General features: G+C 31.7%; 1 protein-coding gene across 3 annotated transcripts in view; it reads left to right on the plus strand.

Annotated features, from left to right (window-relative positions):
• Phtf2 (putative homeodomain transcription factor 2) overlaps nucleotides 1-20,444 on the plus strand; it is a 150,490-nt gene that overhangs the window by 127,067 nt on the left and 2,979 nt on the right. For all 3 annotated transcript variants that reach the window (XM_026384985.2, XM_026384984.2, XM_026384986.2), the window contains 7 exons: nucleotides 6,723-6,851; nucleotides 8,316-8,588; nucleotides 8,797-8,928; nucleotides 10,961-11,047; nucleotides 16,200-16,355; nucleotides 17,962-18,057; nucleotides 20,229-20,354. In XM_026384985.2, coding sequence (XP_026240770.1) covers nucleotides 6,723-6,851; nucleotides 8,316-8,588; nucleotides 8,797-8,928; nucleotides 10,961-11,047; nucleotides 16,200-16,355; nucleotides 17,962-18,057; nucleotides 20,229-20,354 — 999 coding nt within the window. The remainder of the gene's footprint in view (nucleotides 1-6,722; nucleotides 6,852-8,315; nucleotides 8,589-8,796; nucleotides 8,929-10,960; nucleotides 11,048-16,199; nucleotides 16,356-17,961; nucleotides 18,058-20,228; nucleotides 20,355-20,444) is intronic.

Consider the following 20,444-nt stretch of genomic DNA (forward strand, 5'->3'; position numbering starts at 1 on the left):
TGGTGCCAAGATTCAGGGTTTGGCCATAGGGAATAGCTGAAGGGTCTCTGGGTTTAAAAAAAATGTGAAAATAATGAACAGTTCATGAGAATATAGGGTATTGGATGAGTCATCTCAGTACTCACCTAAATCTCCAAGATTAATAACTGGAATTAAGATGAAGGAAGTTGTTTTCCCAGAGATACCATAGGAACATTTGAAGTGGGTATCATATGTATTTTGCCTTATTATTTTATCACTCATTACTTGGTATATAGTTTGTGTATAATGAATATTAACAGACTGAATGCATGAAAAAATTAAATTTTCTTTCAATGCATGGCAATTAGGCTTTCCTGAAATGATTAAAAAAGTGTTTCTTGATGTTTACACAGAATAAATGGCATTATTATTATTATCATAATCATCATCTTCTTTCTTCTTCTTTGTAAAATTGAAAATTGTTAATATTCTATTCTGCCTGTCTAATTATGGTATCCTAAGCATATTACTAGTTTTGCTTTCAGGTTAAAGTCTTGATATTTACACACACATTGCCTATTTTCAGTGCCCGCCCCCCACCATAGGATCATGTTTTTAGTTTTACTAGTAATCAGATAATAGAAACTAGCTCTCTTTAATGAAAAGTTAGCAGATTTGTTTTTCTTGTTTGACCAGGGTCTGTGTTAAGTTTGCAGGCTCCTTTCCTGCCCACCATAAAAAAGTAAAATCCCTCCTTGTGAAGAAACAACATGTTCTAGTCAGGATATTTCCAAATGTAGAGTTTTGTTTTATTGTTTATTTTTATTGTAAATAGCAACAACTTATTCATAGGAGAATATTTTTCTCCTGTAGTCATGGCTGGGTACATCATAAAATATAAAGCCATGATCAAGTAACACTTTTCAATAGATGAAACTAGATTTTAATGGCTACACTCTCACCTTTGAAAACACCAGTGAAGCAGTTGTCAGGATGATTTTATTTGAAATAAATACATACCATCTTTTAAGAGTTAAGGTTTTTAGGCAGTTTTGAATGGATAAGAAGTAAAACAGTTTAGATTTTGCTTGAAAATGAAAAACAATCACTGAATGAGCTCTAAATTTGAGTTAGAAAACATAAGAAGACCCTATGTGATAAAATTTTAAAATGCAATTATTTGCTGTTTCCCCTGAGCCATTAAAAAAAGGGAGTGTTTCCCTCTTTCACCACTGGATTGATCTTCCAAACAAAAGCTAAACAAAGAAACTATAGAACTGAATAATACAATCAATAACTTAGACTTAATAGACACATATAGAATATTTCATGTATCAATGGGTGAATACACTTTCTTCTCTGCAGCACATGAATCCTTCTCTAAAATAGACCATATATTATACCACAAAGCAACTCTTAGCAAATACAAAAAAGTAGAGATACTACCTTGCATTTTATCAGATCATAATGGAATGAAATTAGAAGTTAGCAATAAAATATAGAAGCTACTACAACACCTGGAGTCTAAATAATATGCTATTGAATGAACAATGGGTTGCAGAAGACATCAAAGAGGAGATTAAATAATTCTTAGAGGTAAATGAGAACACTGATACAACATATCAAAATCTCTGGGACACTATGAAAGCAGTACTAAGAGGAAAGTTCATTGCATGGAGTTCATTCCTTAAAAAGAAGAAAAAGTTAACAATAAATGACCTAACATTACATCTCAAGGCCCTAGAAAAAGAAGAAAAAATCCAACACCAAAAGCAGAAGGCAGGAAATAATTAAAATCAGAGCTGAAATCAATGAAATTGAAACAAAAGAAACAATTTAAAAAATTGACAAAACAAAAAGTTGGTTCTTTGAAAAAAATAAATAAATTCAATAAACCCTTAGCCATTCTAGTAAAGAGAAGGAGAGAGAAAACTCAAATTACTAACATCTGTGATGAAAAAGGAAATATTATGATGAACACTATAGAACAGTAGATAATTAGAAATTATTTTGAAAATTTGTACTCCAATAAAATAGAAAATATTGAAGGCATCAATAAATTTCTAGAGTCATATGATTTGCCCAAACTGAATTAGGATGATATACACAAGTTAAATAGATCAGTTTCTAGCAATGGTAGAAGATGCCATCAGAAGTGTACCAACCAAGAAAAGCCCAGCACCAGATGGATACATAGCTGAGTTCTATAAGACCTTAAAAGAAGAACTAATACCAATATTCCTCAAATTATTTCACAAAATAGAAAAAGAGGGAACTCTTCCAAACTCATTTTATGAGGCCCATATCACCCTAATTCTAAAACCAGACAAAGACCTATCAAAGAAAGAAAACTTCAGACCAATATCTCTAATGAATGTAGATGCAAAAATTCTCAATAAAATTCTGCAAATTGTATTTAAAAATATATTAAAAGATAATGTACCATGTTTTGGAGGGGGGGAAATGTGGGAATGGAGGATATTTAGATAGGGCAAAGGGAAGGAAGGGGAAGGGAGGGGTCATGGGGGTAGGAAAGATGATGGAATGAGATGGACATTATTACCCTAAGTGTATGTATGAAGGAATAAGTGGTGTGACTCTACTTTTTGTATAATCAGAGATATGAAAAATTGTGCTCTATATGTGTAATATGAATTGAACTGCATTCTGCTATCATACATAACAAAATAAATTAATTTTTTAAAATTCTACCAAAAAACTTCTAGAATAAATGAATTGAGCAAAGTAGCAGGATATAAAACCAATTCCCATAAATCAAAGGCATTTCTGTACATCAGTGACAAATCCTCTGAAAGAGAAACTAGGAAAACCACCCCATTTGCAATAGCCTCAAAACAAAAAACAAACAAACAAAAAAATTTGGGAATCAGCAAAAGAGGTGAAAGACCTCTACAATGAAAACTACAGAATGCTAAAGAAATAAAAGAAGACCTTAGAAGATGGAAAGATCTTCCTTATTCTTGGATATGCAGAATTAGTATTGTCAAAATGACTATACTACCAAAAGCACTATACAAATTTAATGCAATCTCAATCAAAATCCCAATGACATTCCTCATATAAATAGAAAAAGCAGTCGTGAAATTCATCTGGAAAAATAAGGGACCCATAACAGCCAAAGCAATTCTTAGCAAGAAGAGTGAAGCAGTGGCATCACTATACCAGACCTTAAAAACTATACTGCAGAGCAATAGTATCAAAAAACAGCATGGTATTGGCACCAAAATAGACTTGTAGTTCAGTGATACGGAATAGAGGACATGGAAAAAAAACCCACATAAATACAGTTATCTTATACTAGACAAAGGCACAAAAATCATTGGAGAAAGATGGCCTCTTGAGCAAATGGTGCTGAGAAAACTGGAAATCCATATGCAACAAAATAAAATTAAACCCCTCTCACCTTGCACAAAACTCAAAGTGGATCAAGGATCTAGGAATTAAACCAGAGACACTGCACCTAATAGAAGAAAAAGTAGGCCCAAATCTTCACCATGTCAGATTAGGCCCCAACTTCCTTAATAAGACTCATGTAGCTCAAGAAATAAAATCAAGAATCAATAAATGGGATGGATTCAAACTAAAAACCTTCTTCTCAGCAAATGAAACAATCAGGTGAATAGAGAGCCTACATCTTGGGAGCAAATTTTTACCACACACACATCAGATAGATCACCAATCTCTGGGGTATATAAAGAACTCAGAAAACTAAACACTAAAAACCAAATAACCCAATCAGTAAATGGGCCAACAAACTGAACAGACTTCTCAGAAGATGATATACAATCAATCAGCAAATATATGAAAAAATGTTCATCATCTCTAGCAATTAGAGAAATGCAAATCAAAACTACTCAAAGATTTCATCTCACTCCAGTCAGAATAGCGCTATTAAGAATACAAACAACAGTAACTGTTGAGGATGTGGGGGGGAAAAGCACACTCATACATTGCTGGTGGGACTGCAAATTGGTGCAGCCAATATGGAAAGCAGTGTGGTGATTCCTTGGAAAACCTGAAATGGAATCACCATTTTACCCAGCTATCCCACTCCTCAGTTTATACCCAAAGGACTTAAAAACAGCATACTACAGGGACGCAGCCACATAAAAGTTTATAGCAGCACAATTCACAATAGCTAAATTGTGAAGCTAGTCTAGATGCCCTTCAGTAGATGAATGGATAAAGTAACTGTGGTATATATACAGAATGGAATATTACTTAGCAATAAAAGAGAATAAAAGCATAGCACTCGCAGGTAAATGGATGGAATTGGAGAATATTAGGCTAAGCAAAGTAAGCCAATCCCAAAAAACCAAAGGCCCAATATTTTCTCTGATATGTACATGTTGATCCATAATGTGGATGGGGCAGTGGAGCAAGCGAGGAGTGGAGGAACTTTAGACAGGGCAGAGGGGAAGAGAGGGGGCATGGGGGAAGGAAAGATGGTGGAATGAGATGGACATCATTACCCTAAGTACAAGTATGAAGAAATGAATGGTGTGTCTCTACTTTGTGTGCAATCAGAGACATGAAAAATTGTGCTCTATATGTGTACCAAGAATTGAAATGCATTCTGCTGTCATGTGGAACAAATTAGAATAAATAAATGGATTTTTTTTTAAAAAAAAAAAAAGAAAGAAATCACTAGATTGAGCCAATCTTCCAGTCTTCCAAACTGTATTTCACAAAAAGCTTTATAGTGGAAATCATTGAAAAAGAAAAAGGGTGTGTGTTTCATCTGTTCTCCATTCACATGTTTCAACAAGATTGTTTTTCATTATATATTTAATATGGGGAGAGGGAAACAAGAGTTCTTTTAATTAACTTCTAAAATTCTCTTACATTTTGATTTTCTAGAATAAGAAAATGAGAGCAAAGGTTGGTTAGAGTAACTGGTAAGGTAATTGGATACAAAATAAGTACTTTTGGAAGGACAGTAAAGAACTCCTTGATATTCTATTTCTGTGTCCAGGTCAATCAATCTTATTGTTATACCTTTCTTTAAGGTAATCAGGAAGACCTTTAACTCCTGTTATATATAGACTATAAGAGTTTTTTTTTTATATATAAAAAAGTCTATAATTCTAGTTAAAATCTGTTACCTCCCAAGCTTAACTCTCTTTCCATTCAGGTTCTTGTTTCCTAGTGTTGTTTCCATTATGTTTCACTATTATTAAATTTTCAGAGAAAGTTTGATAACATATTTTGGTGTGAATTATTTCCCAAATTAGAATATTTCAGAAATAAATTATGAAACATCATGTGTTGGAATTAAGTTGATAGTTAATGACTAGTATCTTCCAACTCTTAAAGTTCTCAAATAGTGAAATATATAGCATAAAAGTAAATGTATATTATAGTTACATCTTTGGAAAAGATAAAAATTTTCTATCTCTGTTTTCTTATATATTATTATATTATTATTTGTCAACTTCAGTTGAAATGAATCAGTGAAACTTTACTCCCACTAGACGAAAAATTATATTCCTTAAATTTACAGAAACATTTCTTTACCATATTTTAATCCTATTTTTTACTCTCCAAAGGTTGATATAGCTAGAATAGTCTTCTGTTCATCATTAGAAGTTATTTTAATGAGATATGTTATAAAATTTAAATATTAGAATGTCAAAAGATCTATTGATTAGTTCCCTGAGGTTTGTTATGAATGGCAAACCTACCTACCCTTTTTATTATAAGATATGGGAAGTATATCAACCTGTTAGAAAAATTATAAGTCACAAATTCTGTGATATATACAAATAAATTCTTCTTACTTTGGGTCTTATATCTTTTAGTGTTACTTTTCTTCTCAAGATCTAATTACATTGAGGTTAGTGTTTCATTAATCATCTTGCTATTTTTAATACAGCTATCCTATTTTGAGGTTTTATTCTTTTAATTATAGATCTAAACCTTAAGTATCTGATTCTTCATCATAAAGTTTTCAATTTTTCTTTTATTCTTTGAAACATTGAGAGATACTTTATTCTACTTCAGACAATACTTCTAGTTATCTGTGCTTCAGCTTACAATGTTTTCTCTAATCTGGACCAAAACAACTTAAGTTGATCCTTTGGAGAAATTCTAGATTCAAATATCAGAAAAGTTACTAAATCAAATATAAAGGTAAGTATGAGGAAGAATCTCTTTCAGGATGAAATTATATCACTATTTAGTCTTTCTAAGAGGTTCAAACTTCTGCTATCATATTTTGTATTCATTGATAATAAATTGGACACTGATCATTATGGACAATTTGACATCCATTTGTCTTTTAATATTAGTATATTGGAAGCTATATAGACTGATTGGCAAGTAGTTTTGCTGACACATTTTAATATATTTTTGAATGATAGTTTGCCTAATATCTATCATAGAAAGGTTCTACATTTTTATAACTATATAATTAATTATGCCATCTGTTCAATGTATAAAATAAATTTAAGTTAGAATTTATTGTAGCTAAAATCATGTGTATATAGTTAGAGCTAATGCACAGATATTTATGTTCCATTTATAAAATGGTAAATGTTTTGAATCAAATGTATGATATGTCAAGATCATTGTAATGTTTTGAGCAACTAATAAAAAATAAAAAAGTAGTAAATGTATTTATCAATTTTTATTTTAACATAGTTAAAATTGTATATGTAGCTATATATAACTTTATATACATACTCTTAATTTATGAAATGTGATACATAGATCCACCAATTTCTATTTATTTTTTGTAGAGTCATGTGCCCTGGCTTCATAGCTCCCACCCAGGATTAGAAAAAATAAGCGCTATAGTATGGGAAGGCAATGACTGTAAGAAAGCAGACATGTCTGTACTTGAAATCAGTGGAATGATAATGAACAGAGTGAGTTTTAAATTTTTATTCTTTTAATTCAAGGGTAAAATTATTGGTTGTCAATATAAAAAATAATTACTGGAATAATTACCTGCTTGCCTCCTGCCTTCACCCTAAAAAAATAGCTATTTGTATGTTTTTGGCTCCATCTATGATTTAAACAATTATTTTGGTATAAAATCACTCTAATCTTTTAAAAAGCATTTTTATTTCTCTAAGAATAGATGTAATAAGAATAGAATACAGTGTAATAAGAATAGAATACAGTGTAAAATTTTCCTGTTTTATGTTACTGTCTTTTTTGCTTTCAGTGGATAAAACTGAGAAACTTAATCAACAGGTGTTGATGAAGACTTATTTTTCTGTATTGTCTTTGTTGGTTCATATATTTATTAGAACCTAAAATTTAAAAAAAATTGAAGTAGAAAATTTATATTTGTTCTTGCTTGCTTTCTTAAATATATAGAAGTAATGCAGACATTGGTCAAAATATTGAAGTTTGAAGAAGTATAGTACAAATGCTATGGATTTTAATTTCAGTTTCTATTAAACTATTTCCTTTATAAGATAATTATTAAAATTTTCCTGATTTCTTTAGACAACTAGGTATGATTTAACTTTCAATTCTGAATTTCTTTGGTACATTTTAATGCTAGAAGTCTAGTCTTTACTTTTTGCAGAACAAGAATTAAAGTAACTGGATCTAGAAATTAATATGCTCCCTATTTCATACCTCAGTGTGAATAATTGAAACCAATCGACTAGGGAGGTTCTAGAGACTTGCATATAGTGGTGTTCTGTAGCCTAACAATCTGTGAATGGGTACATAACTTAGAACAATCTTATTTACCTAAAGTATATGAGAAAAGTTAGCTATATGGTATTTAAGATCCTTGCAGTTCTACCAGCCTAGCATATTGGAAACTCATATTTTTCCATTATTTAATATTTCTCATTTTTAATAATCTCCTTAGATTTTCTTCATCTTTCTATTTAATGCTTTCTGTCATGCTCTTTTTTCTAAACTGGTTTTAAGGAAACATTTATTTGTATATTGAACTCTAATGAAAAACACAAGGTAGAAATTTATCAGATAAATATAGCTTTAGGGTTTTTTTTCTTAAAGAATCAAATTTAAGTGTATGAAATCTCATTTTTAATATTGCAATATTTGAATATTTCTAGCTTTAAAACTAATGAGATGTGAATGATTTTTAAACATCTAATATATGAGACAGTTAATCCTTTTGCATCTACCTAATGATGTAACGATTTTAAAAACTGAAGAAATAAATGACTTATAGTCTATATGTAGTAAACTCTCACATTTCATTTTTCATGTATTAAAACTAATAAAATTTAACAAAATTATTTCCTGTTGTTATATAAAGGCTCAATAAGAGTTCATGTTACTTTAGATAAAATATATTTATATTTTTTTCTTTTTTCCTCTCTCCCTCTGGCTCTCTCAAGGTGAACAGCCATATACCAGGAATAGGATACCAGATTTTTGGAAATGTAATCTCTCTAATCCTGGGTTTAACCCCATTTGTTTTCCGACTCTCTCAAGCTACAGACTTGGAACAACTCACAGCACATTCTGCTTCAGAACTTTATGTGATTGCATTTGGTTCTAATGAAGATGTCATGGTTCTTTCTATGGTTATAATAAGTTTTGTGGTTCGTGTGTCTCTTGTATGGATTTTCTTTTTCTTGCTCTGTGTAGCAGAAAGAACTTATAAACAGGTGGGTATAAAGTAGGTTTCTGAATAGAGAACATAATATCCTTTTCATAATGTCCAAAGTATTCTTGAAGTATTTTAGTGTTTCACTAGATCATTTGACCTATTTTTATTTTGCTTTTATAGTACATAAAAAATAAAAATAATCAATATTTTGACTTTCTGTGGTAATCTACTTGAAAATTAATCCTCATCTTAATTATTTTTCTTAGCGATTGCTTTTTGCAAAACTCTTTGGACATTTAACATCTGCAAGGAGGGCACGAAAATCTGAGGTTCCTCATTTCCGGCTGAAAAAAGTACAGAATATAAAAATGTGGCTCTCTCTCCGTTCCTATCTTAAGGTAGAAATAAATAATAGTGATAAAAATACTCTTACATGCTGGTTTCCTTAATAATTCCAATTTCTTTGTCAATATGTATGTGTCTATTGATGTATAGTTTCCAATTCCTCATTCAAGTACTGAATTAAGGATGTTTCCACCTAGAATGATAATCACAACCAGCAGAGGGAGCCCACCACTTAAAAAAGAATCTTGAAAAATGCATAACCAATGAGTCTCCTTATTGATGTGACCTATTAATGTTTTAAAATATTAGCTTGTGGTTCTAAGTCATTTGTTTCATGCTGTTCTCTTCTTTAATCTTTCAAGTAATTCTCTCATTTATGGAATTAAGATATGAAAATTCTAGAGGAAAAAGAAAACATCTGAGTTAGTCTTAGAAACAATAGTTTTTTTCTGTTTTTTTTTTTTTTGGTTATTGTACTAAATAGTAATGAATCTTATTATATGTGGAATAATCATGCAAATTCAAGGATGTTTAATAACACTGTTACTAAAATTGACTCAAAGACAAGTAAACTCTGACATACCTAGATCTTTAATGCTTTTTATTTTGAAGTAACAATGAAAGAAGTAAAAAAAAAAAAGAAAAAAGAAAAGAAAAAAAGAGAAAAAGAAAAAGTTTGCACTACTTGCTTTTATATATTTTTTTAAAATTGTTTTTCTGTTTAGTTTGTTAGTCTTCATTGGTAAATGCTAAAAATTGGAATCGATTTTTTTTTCTTACTGTGAGGGATGTATGGAGAGGATAGATATGATCTCTGTTGCTTGACTTAGGATTGCTAATGATGGGAAATTTTGAAAGAATTCTAAGTAGGTATTACATTTATTTTTGGTACTTGGATGATTTTATATAGTAATAGTAATGTTTATTTAAATGTTAACCATGTGCCATTTACTATTGTTTAGATCAAAGTCCTTGCCCTTAGGAGCTTATGTTTCTATAAGGAAATCATGTAAGCCCAGCCCTAGAAATTATCCTTGATACTAGCTTTCCTCTCTTGATTTCCAGTATTCAATATTACCAATTCCTATCCTTTCTACTTCTGGAATATATCTTATTATTTTTTTCCTCTTTGTTTTCATTTCTGCCACCCTAAATGAAATCATCATTCAATTTCTGCTACTGCATTTGTCTCTTAACTGGCCTCTGAGATTTCATATATACTCCCTCCAGTGCTTTCTTCAACCTGTCAGAAGAAATCTTTAATTCATATAATCATAGAATTTTTAAAACTTTTTGGAAGATCTCCATTGATTTTAGGATAAAAATCAAAATCTTAATATGGCTTATGATGCTATTTATGACATAGGCCCTACTTTGTCACCTCTTTTGTCTCATTTTGAAATAACTTCTCTAACTTTCTAGACTGCTTCAGTTCTTTAAATACACTATGATCCTTCCTGCTTTATGCACTTGCACATATTCTTCTTTCTTGCCTAGAGCGCTGATATCTGTCATCCTTCCCCTGCACCTTAGTTTGGTGTAAAACTATCACTTCCTCAGGGAGATGGTCCCAGGTCCATATTCATAGCCCCCAAATCTAAACTAAGTCTCCCTGAGTGTTATCTTAAAGCAACCCATCTTTACTTTTCCTTCCTAGCACTTTATCACAGCTTACGTATATATTTGTAATTACAAGTTGATGTTACACGCCCCTACTAGTTCCTGTGACAGTAGAGACCATGCCTGTTTTGTTCTTGGCTATATTTATTATGCATAATACAGTGCCTCACTTTGAACAGACACTCAAGAAACAGTTGTTGAATAAATGATTATTGTGTTTGACAAAAATATTTGAAAGGTATACTAACAATTCTATGCTGTGTGGATAGTATTTTTAGTATATTGCAAATTGGCAGGAAATTTTAACACTTTGTAATTAAAATTTATCTGAAAAGTTAGGGATATTTTCAGCATTATAAACTATGACCAATCTGCAGTGATGGATCAACACAGTTATTGAAAGAATGGAAATTAGCTGCTAATTAGTAAATATATTTAAAAGTGTTTTTTTTTTTTCCTCCCTAGCGTCGAGGTCCTCAGAGATCAGTTGATGTAATAGTTTCATCTGCTTTCTTGTTGACTATCTCAGTTGTATTTATCTGTTGTGCTCAGGTGAGTTGACTTGTTCTAGATAGAAATTAAATATCAGATACTAAACATTATTTCAGAAGGCTTTCTAATAATAAAGTAATAATGTAAGTAAGCCTAAACAGTAAGTTTCGAAACTGACTTTTTGCAATTTTTTTTTCCAGTGGAATGAGTAAATATATTTTATTTATCTCTGTGTCGTGATCAGTAGACAGATAAACACACATGTACATATGTTGGTTTTTATATTTGAGCTTTTTAAAAAAAATTTATGGACACAATACCTTTATTTTATTTCATTATTTTTCTGTGGTGCTAAGGATTGAACCCAGTGCCTCACATGTGCTATGTAAGTGCTCTACCACTGAGCTACAACCCCAGCCTGCTATTTGAGCTTTTTAATGTACATATCCAAATACACAAGATGATAAAAGATTAAAAATGAAGGTAAAACTGAAAAGCAGAGCAATTATGTATATGCATTAATCCTATGGCAGGTGAAGAAAGTGAGGTGCATTGTCAATCTTAGTACCCTATAAACTTGAAATTTTATGCGCACATGAGGATAGCAATGAGGGCTTGTCTAGCGTACTACTTTAAACATATTCATACCAGAATATGTTTGGTATGAATATCTTTGAAGTCAGAACCTTCAAAAGCCTCCAGCTTCAGTGAGAAAGTAGATAAGAAAAATAGTCTGCCCACCACAAGGAAGCTTTGTATGACTCTGTATGACAAGGAGGGGGAAATGTTTCTCTTAAAAATATATAATTTGGACTGGGGCTGTGACTCAGTGGTAGAGTGCTCGTCTGTATGTGCAAGGCCCTGGGTTCGATCCTCAGCACCACGTAAAAATAAACAAAATAAAGGTATTGTGTACAACTAAAAAATAAATATTTAAAATATATATATAATTGTAGGTCTGCTTTATTACAGATTTAGGGTTCAGGTTGGCACTATATATCTTATCTTATAATTCCTATGTCAAGAAGTTAATATAAAAAGTGGCCCTAGGCTCCTTGATGTCTAGCAGAAACAGAACCAAGACTGTTTTGGGGGATGTGACTTCAGCCTAGACATTGTAGGATTTCCACAGATAAAGCCTCTTGAAGAAAAAAATCCAACATGAGTCAGCATGTCAATAGCAGGATTAGATCTCCAGCTGTTTCAGTTAATAGATTGATCAGAAACAGTAATTTTGTCAAAAATGGTTAAAAAGTTTGATAACACTGTGAGAAAAGAACAGAGATAGATTTGAAAAAGAACCAAATAATACTTAAGAAAAATGAAAAATACTGTCATTGATGTTAGAAACACAATGAACAGAATTAATATCATAAAAACAGCGAAAGATACATTTAGTGAACAGAGAGAAAAAGAAATGACTTCAAATCTAGGACAAAGACAAAGAGATAGAAAATGTGAAAACAACATTGAGACATAGGTGGGAAATCCAACACATGTCTAATAGGAATTCTAGGAGGAAAGAATAGCAGAAAGTGGAATATTTAGAGATAACGGTTATGAGTTTTTCTCTTCTGTGTGTGTATGTGTGTTACTAGGGATCAAACACACAGGTTCTTTAACACTGAGCTACATCCTGAGCCCTTTGTTAATTTTTTATTTTGTCACAGGATCTCACTAAGTTCTGAAGCTAGCCTCAGACTTGTGATTCTCCTGCTTCAGACCTTGAATCACTAGGATTATGGACGTGTACCATTGTACCTGAATTTTTCTGAATTAATGAGATTTTTTTTTTCAGGCACAAGAACACTTTATAAAAACTTTCCCATGTATTAGGCCACAAAATAATTTTCAACTAATAACCAAGAATGATGCCATACAGACCACATGATCTAGCTATAATACACTCAAATTAGAAAACAATGATAGCAACAGTGAAACTCGTATACTTGGACATTTTATTTTTATGGTACTGGGGATTGAATCCAGGAGTGCTTTACCACTGGGCTACAGTCCCAACCTTTATTTCTTATTTTGAGACAGTGTCTTGCTCAATTGCTGAGGCTCTTGCTCAGTTGCTGAAACTGGCCTCCAACTTTTGATCTTCCTGCTTTGGCCTCCTAAGTCACTGGGATTACAGGTATGCACCACCATGCCCTACTCGTTTAGGTAGTTTAAAACAGACTTATAAATTTTCCAAAGAAAAAGCATAGTATTAAACTAACTTACTGGCACAATTGAAAATTTCAAATAATACAAATTGTCTTATGCCATTAAAATTGAAAGCATGAGTGAACAATTTTGTAGAAATGCATACTTTACTAAAACTGACTCAACAAGTAATTTAAAAGCCGAGGATGTAAAATGATAGGCAGTATTTATTTAGTAGTTTAAAAATATGCCATTAACAAGCTGGGATCCTGGTATACCATTGTAATCCCAAAAACTTGGGTGACTAGGGCAGGAAGATTGCAAGTTTGAGGCCAGTCTGGGCAATTATTATTTTTAATAAAAATAAAAAGAGCTGAGGATGTAGCTCAGTGATAGAGTGCCACTGGATTAAATGCCCAGTTCCACCAAAAAAAAAAAAAAAAGCCATTAACAAAACTACTTCTGACCCAGATGTTTAATTTTTTATTTTTATTTTTTGTGGTGGTAGTAGATGGACAATATGCCTTTATTTTATTTGTTTATTTTTGCATGCTGCTAAAGATCAAACCCAGTTCCTCACAAGTGCTAGGCAAGTGCTCTGCCACTGAGCTACAGCCCCAGCCCTGACCCATGTGATTTTACAAGTGAATCTAATCATACATTGAAACATATGATCCTAATTTTACACAAAAGATCTGGAGAATAGAAAAAGGAAATGTTTCTTAGTTGTTGTTTTTTTTATAATACCAATACCAGAGAGCAGTATGACAATGGGGAAGTTTTATTAATTTTACTTATTGACTTAGATATAAAATTCTTTAGCAATATTACAGAGATAAAACCAGAAATTAAAAACAATATGACGTGACCAAGATAATTTATCCCCGAAATGCAGAGATATTCAACTTTAGAAAATCCAATAATTTAAATCCTTTAGTTGATGAAAGGAGCCAAAAACATTCCACGATCTAAACAAATGAAGAAAACAATTTTTAAATTTTCAATGAAGATTTATAGTACAGGTGTTAGGAAGTACTGTCCTTAATCTGATGAACTTTTTATCTTTCAAAATTTGGACCAACCATTGTACATATGAATAATATTACCTTAGGGTTATGTACTTTAAATTAAGACAAAGTTACCCTCTCTAGTCAACATTTTGATAGAGGATACTAACCAACAAAGGTGGGAGAGGTAAATGATATGAACTTTGGAAGAAACAAAATCATAGACTTTATGAACTTCTCTGTAGGCTATCCAGATGGCTTTATAGATACGGATTTATGGATATAGCTTTATGGATATGGATTAAAAACATGATTGGATATGGATTAAAAACATGATATAGCCAGGCGTGGTGGTGCACACCTGTAATCGTAGGGGATCAGGAGGCTGAGGCAGGAGGATCATGAGTTCAAAGCCAGCCTCAGCAAAAGCAAGGCACTAAGCAACTCAGTGAGACCGTGTCTCTAAACAAAATACAAAATTGGGCTGGGGATGTAGCTCAGTGGCCAAGTGCCCCTGAGTTTAATCCCTGGTATCTGCCCCCCACCAAATAAAACATGGTATATTTTTTAGGAGATCAAGATCAACAGATATATAACATCAACATAGAAGTCAATTTTGTTTCTAAATTTGTTTGTGGAAACAAAAGTGACCAGTAACCAGTAAATATCTGAAACATTTATCCTTCCTAAGGATTAGCAGATGTTAAGAAGTTGGATAGTAACCAGTGTAGACAAAAATGAGCAAAACTGAATTTGATACATGGTTGAGAAAATTCCATGGTTGAGAATATAAATTATCTTGATCATGGCATATTGTTATAAAATTTCTGGTTTTATCTCTGTCACTTAGTTAAGGAATTTTATGTCTAAGTCAATAAGTGAAATTAATCAGAATTTCCCAGCAAACCTATAAACTTCTATAATGGGCCATATAGTAAATATTTTAGATTTTTGCCTGACACACAGAGTCCCTGAAATATTCCTGTTTCCCCTTCTTATTCCTCTTCTCGATTCTTAATGGAAAAAAAAGTAAAAGTTATTCATACCTCAAAAACAAACAGAAAAAGTCCTTAAGCTAGATTTTGCCAGTGAACCATCATTTGTTGGAACCTGCCATGTACAAAAACTAAATATGTCATTTTCAGTAGCAACAAGGAAAAAATAGTAGGTTCCCAAGAACAAATCTTAACACAAGATAAGTAATACCCTATGGAGAAATATGATAAAAACTTATTAAAAGTTATGTAAGAAAGTGTAGACAAAAATGAGGGTACATAAAATTTGATACATGGCTAATATAAATTGGTACAACTGTTTTAAAGACTAATTGCAGTATCTGATAAAATTGAAGATGTGACCTCCGAACAAGTAGATATTAATTCCTAGAAGAAGCCTTGCATATGTGGACAAAGGAACACAAGAATGTTTATTACTGCATTGATTATAATAGGGAAAACTGTAATTGTTAAGTGACAAGAATAGGCCAAGAAATTGTGGTTGATTCTCTTACTGTAATGTTTTATATGAGTTAGAATGAACAAATTTAGAGCTAAGATATCAGCATGGTAAGTCTTGGGAAAAAAGAGTCAGTAAAATAAAGACACACATGAAAGCATGATGGGAATATGTGATGACATTTATATAAAATTTAAGATATACATAACATAGTTTCAGCATATTTATGTAGCTATACTATTAAAAACCTCAATGGAAAAGATAAACACAAAATTTATTACCTCAGGGAGCAGTTAGAAATCAGAGTCAAGGACAAGTTTAAAGAGGTGTCAGTTAAATCTGTAATGTTTTATTTTTCAAAAATCTGAAACATTACAAAATATTAAAATTTGGCAAAACTTGGGTAGAGGACCTAGGGCTATATATTACATTATTATTTATACTTTTGAGTACTTAAAAGATCTCATAATTAATAGACATATTTTGAAAATTTTGTACTGCATTTATGATTAAACTGTATAAAGTTTAATTTTTCTTTTAAAATGAAATGGTTTGAATAATATTGCTGCTTCATATTGCCTTTTTCCATACCCTTTTAGCTGCTTCACGTGCATGAGATCTTCCTTGATTGTCACTACAATTGGGAACTTGTAATCTGGTGCATCTCATTAACACTTTTTCTCTTAAGATTTGTTACTCTTGGATCAGAAACAAGTAAAAAATATAGCAATACCTCAATATTACTTACTGAACAGGTGAGTTTGTTATGCTACAAATTAATCTCTATAATCTACATATAATATGTTAAAATATTTTCATTTACTTCTTGTTTTTCAGGAATATACTTGTTGAAGATCTTTGTAAAGCAAACTTAAAATTTGATAAGGGCAAAATTTTTCTTTAATATTTCTGCCTTGATTCAGATTTCAAATCTAATCTTTTCTTATGTCCCATTTTTACTTGTCAAGAAGGAATTACTTTTTATGAAAATGATGGATTTTAAAGCATTATTTATGTATATTTGCTTTGTAGAGTCCCTGTGGAATAAATATGCATTTTTGTTCAATATAAAGATTAAAGCATAATTTTATTGATTAATTTTATTTTGTATGACTTTGTGGGATATTTTCCTCTTGCCATTTCATAAGAATTATATAAAAAACATATTACCAATGAGCTTGTTTGAATATTTTCCTTAGGAATACTTTGATTTTAAAGAGTCAATAACCCCCTCAAATGAGCTAAATTAAAGAGAACAGGGAGAGTAACCAACAAAGAACTCTAAGAAAGTATACTTGGGTTTCATAGAATTGGACGTAGTCAGCCATCTCCTCCTTAACTTTGAGGTGAATGGTTTCTCATTTCTGCTATTCTTTGTATCTTCTGACCCATGACTTCTCTATAGATTTGCCACTGTGTAAATTTGGTTTACACATGCTGTTGAGTTTGTCTCAATATGAGTTTGGCCCTGAACTTTACTAACTTTTCAATTCACGTACTTAAAATATTTGGCAGATACTGTATTATCACTAACGCAGTGCATTGACTAGCTTTGATTGAGGTTGTGGTTGCCATATTGGGGATGGGAAGGTGGGATCAAGTGGATAAGTGCAGCTGCCATATGATGTTTCCTCCACAGGTTTGTAGTTAGCGTTTTCAAAGAAGGGAAATGTGGACAGGGCAGATACCCTAAAATTGCCTGTTACAAAGTGGCTAATAAAAATACACAAATAATTTTTAATTATTTTCAAAATAAGAAATTACAAACCAATTGATTTAGTTTAGTTATTATTTATTCTTTTTAACGGCTTATTAGAGAAATATAATTTTATTTTTTAAAAATTCATTATTATTTAGCTGGGTGTGGTGGTGCACACCTGTAATGCTAGCAACTCAGGAGGCCGAGGCAGGAGGATCATGAGTTCAAAGCTGGCCTCAGCAAAAAAAATTTCATTATTTATTTTTTAAGTTGATTTGACTCAGGGAATAAGTGTCTTATCTTTTTAATAATGCTATCTGCCATCCAATTTTCTTTTCTTTTTGACTTTTAATTACATTAGAAACATTTAAATGTTATTTTTTCTATATTCTTAAATATTTATTATAGGAGACTGTGTAGTAAAGTCTAAAGAAAAATATTAAAATCACATATAATCTCAATATTCAAAGAACCACTATAATATTTTGGTGAATATCTTTCAAGTCCTTTTAAAAATGTATACTTGGGGGCTGAGGATATAGCTCAGTGGCAGAGCACTTGCCTAGCCTGTGTGATGCCATAGGTTCAATTCCTGGCAAACTAAGACAGAGAGTGTATTGGTTATAATTTTAAATATTTTTGTTTATTCTTTTTTATAAAAGATAAACCTCTACTTGAAAATGGAGAAAAAACCTAATAAAAAGGAGGAACTGACACTAGTGAATAATGTTTTAAAACTGGCTACTAAACTACTAAAGGTAAGAACAATTTAAAATGGATATAATATAGAACATAGTGTTCAGACATTTTATCTTAGTCTCTTTAGATCTTAACTTATATTTGGTTTTCATGATTATTCAAACTATTTCCAAATTATATTTGAGCACAGGCATGCAATTTTTATTTTACTTCTCATTGCTCAAATAATCAAAATAAATTCTCTGGAAATTATATATTAAAATTTACCGATGTTTAGAGTATTGTATAGGTGGCATCTTTGGAAATTTATGCCTCCTCATCACTAGAAAATAGATTTTAAAAAAAGAAGATTTGATATTAACTTGGGAATTTTTTTACTTTATATTTCTCAGAACCGTCTTTTGCTTGGTTTGAGTTCAAAAGTAATAGTAGTCACTATAATGAATATACATCAGCATTACTTGTAAGTGTTCAAAGATTGGTTTGAAATTAATTGTGTATCAATGGTATGGTTAATTCTGTAAGCTAAAAACAATTAATTGGATATGGAATGTACACCTTACCATATACTCATAATTGTATGAGTTCAGAAGAGGTGGATGAGGGGCTAAGAGAACAAGTAATTACAAATTACCAATTGCTTTCTTTTTCAAATTCCTTTAAGAATCCTAAAGAAGATGTTACATTTAAATAATAAACTAGATAAGATAAGCAAATTCTGTTTTTTGCCAAAATGCTCTATGGGAAAAAGCTCCATAATTAGAATTGATAGTTTTTTGTTTGCTTGATACATGAATATTGGGTATCTTCAGAATGTAGGACTTGTATTAGACCAAAGGAGGCTACAAAGGTGAGACTTAATGAACAGCTATAATTTTAGAGCAGAGAAAATTTTAAAAAATACCTATAATACAGCACAACTTCTGATCCTTATTTTTTTGGGGGGATACCAGGGATTGAAATCAGGGGCACTCAACCACTGAGCCACATCCCCAGCCCTATTTTATTTAGAGACAAGGTCTCGCTGAATTTTTTGCTTATCTCCTCAGACTGGTTTTGAACTTGCAATCCTCCTGCCTCAGCTCCTGAGCCTCTGGGATTACAGGCATGCGCCACTTCCTCCAGCTCTCTTGATTCTTTTTGATCACACACAGTCTCCTAGTCTAAAACCTGGACCCTAATATAGATTAGACATTCTGCCTCATGTTTCACAGCCAAGAAATCAAAGGTCCATCAATTCAGCTTTTCAGATAATCATCTTATTCATTCCCTCTTCCTGTCAGTGTTCCCCTGTGTAAGACCCTTGTTGCTCCCTTGAGTTTTTAATACACAGAACTCCTTAAAGGAATTCCTGCTCCTGGTGTTGCTGCTCTTTAACTGATCTTGCACATGGCTGACATAGTGATCTTTCTAACATGCTTAAATTCCTTTAGTGTCAGTCTATCTATACAATCTCCATAAAGGAAGGATCCTTAAGTTACTAGTCTTACAAGTTTAAAGTACTTTCTTATATTCAGGCTCCAACAATGCTGAGCAACCTGTAGCAATTCAAATGTACCATCTTGCTATATGTGGTCTGAAATATCTAATTTCTTTCACCCTCTAAGTTTGAGAACCACCTTCCCCTGGCTCCTGCTTTTCATACATTTCTTTGTTGTAGAACTGTCATTCAAATTATTTGCATGCTTACTAAACTGTAAGTTCCTTAAGGAATTGTTTTTTAACTTTGCAGAGACCTGTACAGGATCTAGCATAAGTAGAACTTTAAATTTTTGAGCCAACCAATCAGGTAATCAGTGTATTTGAAAATAAATTGATTAAAAGAGGCATTTCGACATATGTGTTGATATTGTCTGAAAGTTTGGCTACCTTTCTAATTCTTCTGCAAAAAGATATTGTTCTGTTTCGGTTTCTATTCCAGCTCTTATACCAAAACATTTCTCTACCCTCCTTATAGTTACTACACCAGTCTAGTAACCAATTGGGGTTACAAATTTAGTTTATTTATAGTTATTTTAAAGGAAGTTACTTTCTCTTAAAAGAAATTTAAAACTATTATTAAAATTTACTTATTTCAAGTTTAAGTAAGTTTATACTTTCAAAAAATATCCATTATTTGTAACTTTTTTGGAACACTGTTCTTTTAAATCCTCGCTGTATTTTGTCCTGAATTAGTTAAACTGATAGTTCTTATTGAATTTGAGGCTAATGTTTTTTTCTCTTTGACTAGGAGTTGGACAGTCCCTTTAGATTATATGGTCTTACAATGAATCCACTGCTTTATAATATCACCCAGGTTGTCATCCTGTCAGCTGTTTCTGGTGTTATCAGTGACTTGCTTGGATTTAATTTAAAGGTAAGAGCTGGCGTGCGTGCGAATCTCTTAGCACTCTGTTGCATTTTTGTCGCCTTTTTTTACCTTGTCATTCTTTTGAAATCTCATATG

Source organism: Urocitellus parryii, chromosome 3 (assembly GCF_045843805.1).
Source record: "Urocitellus parryii isolate mUroPar1 chromosome 3, mUroPar1.hap1, whole genome shotgun sequence".
Taxonomy (NCBI): Eukaryota; Metazoa; Chordata; class Mammalia; order Rodentia; family Sciuridae; genus Urocitellus; species Urocitellus parryii.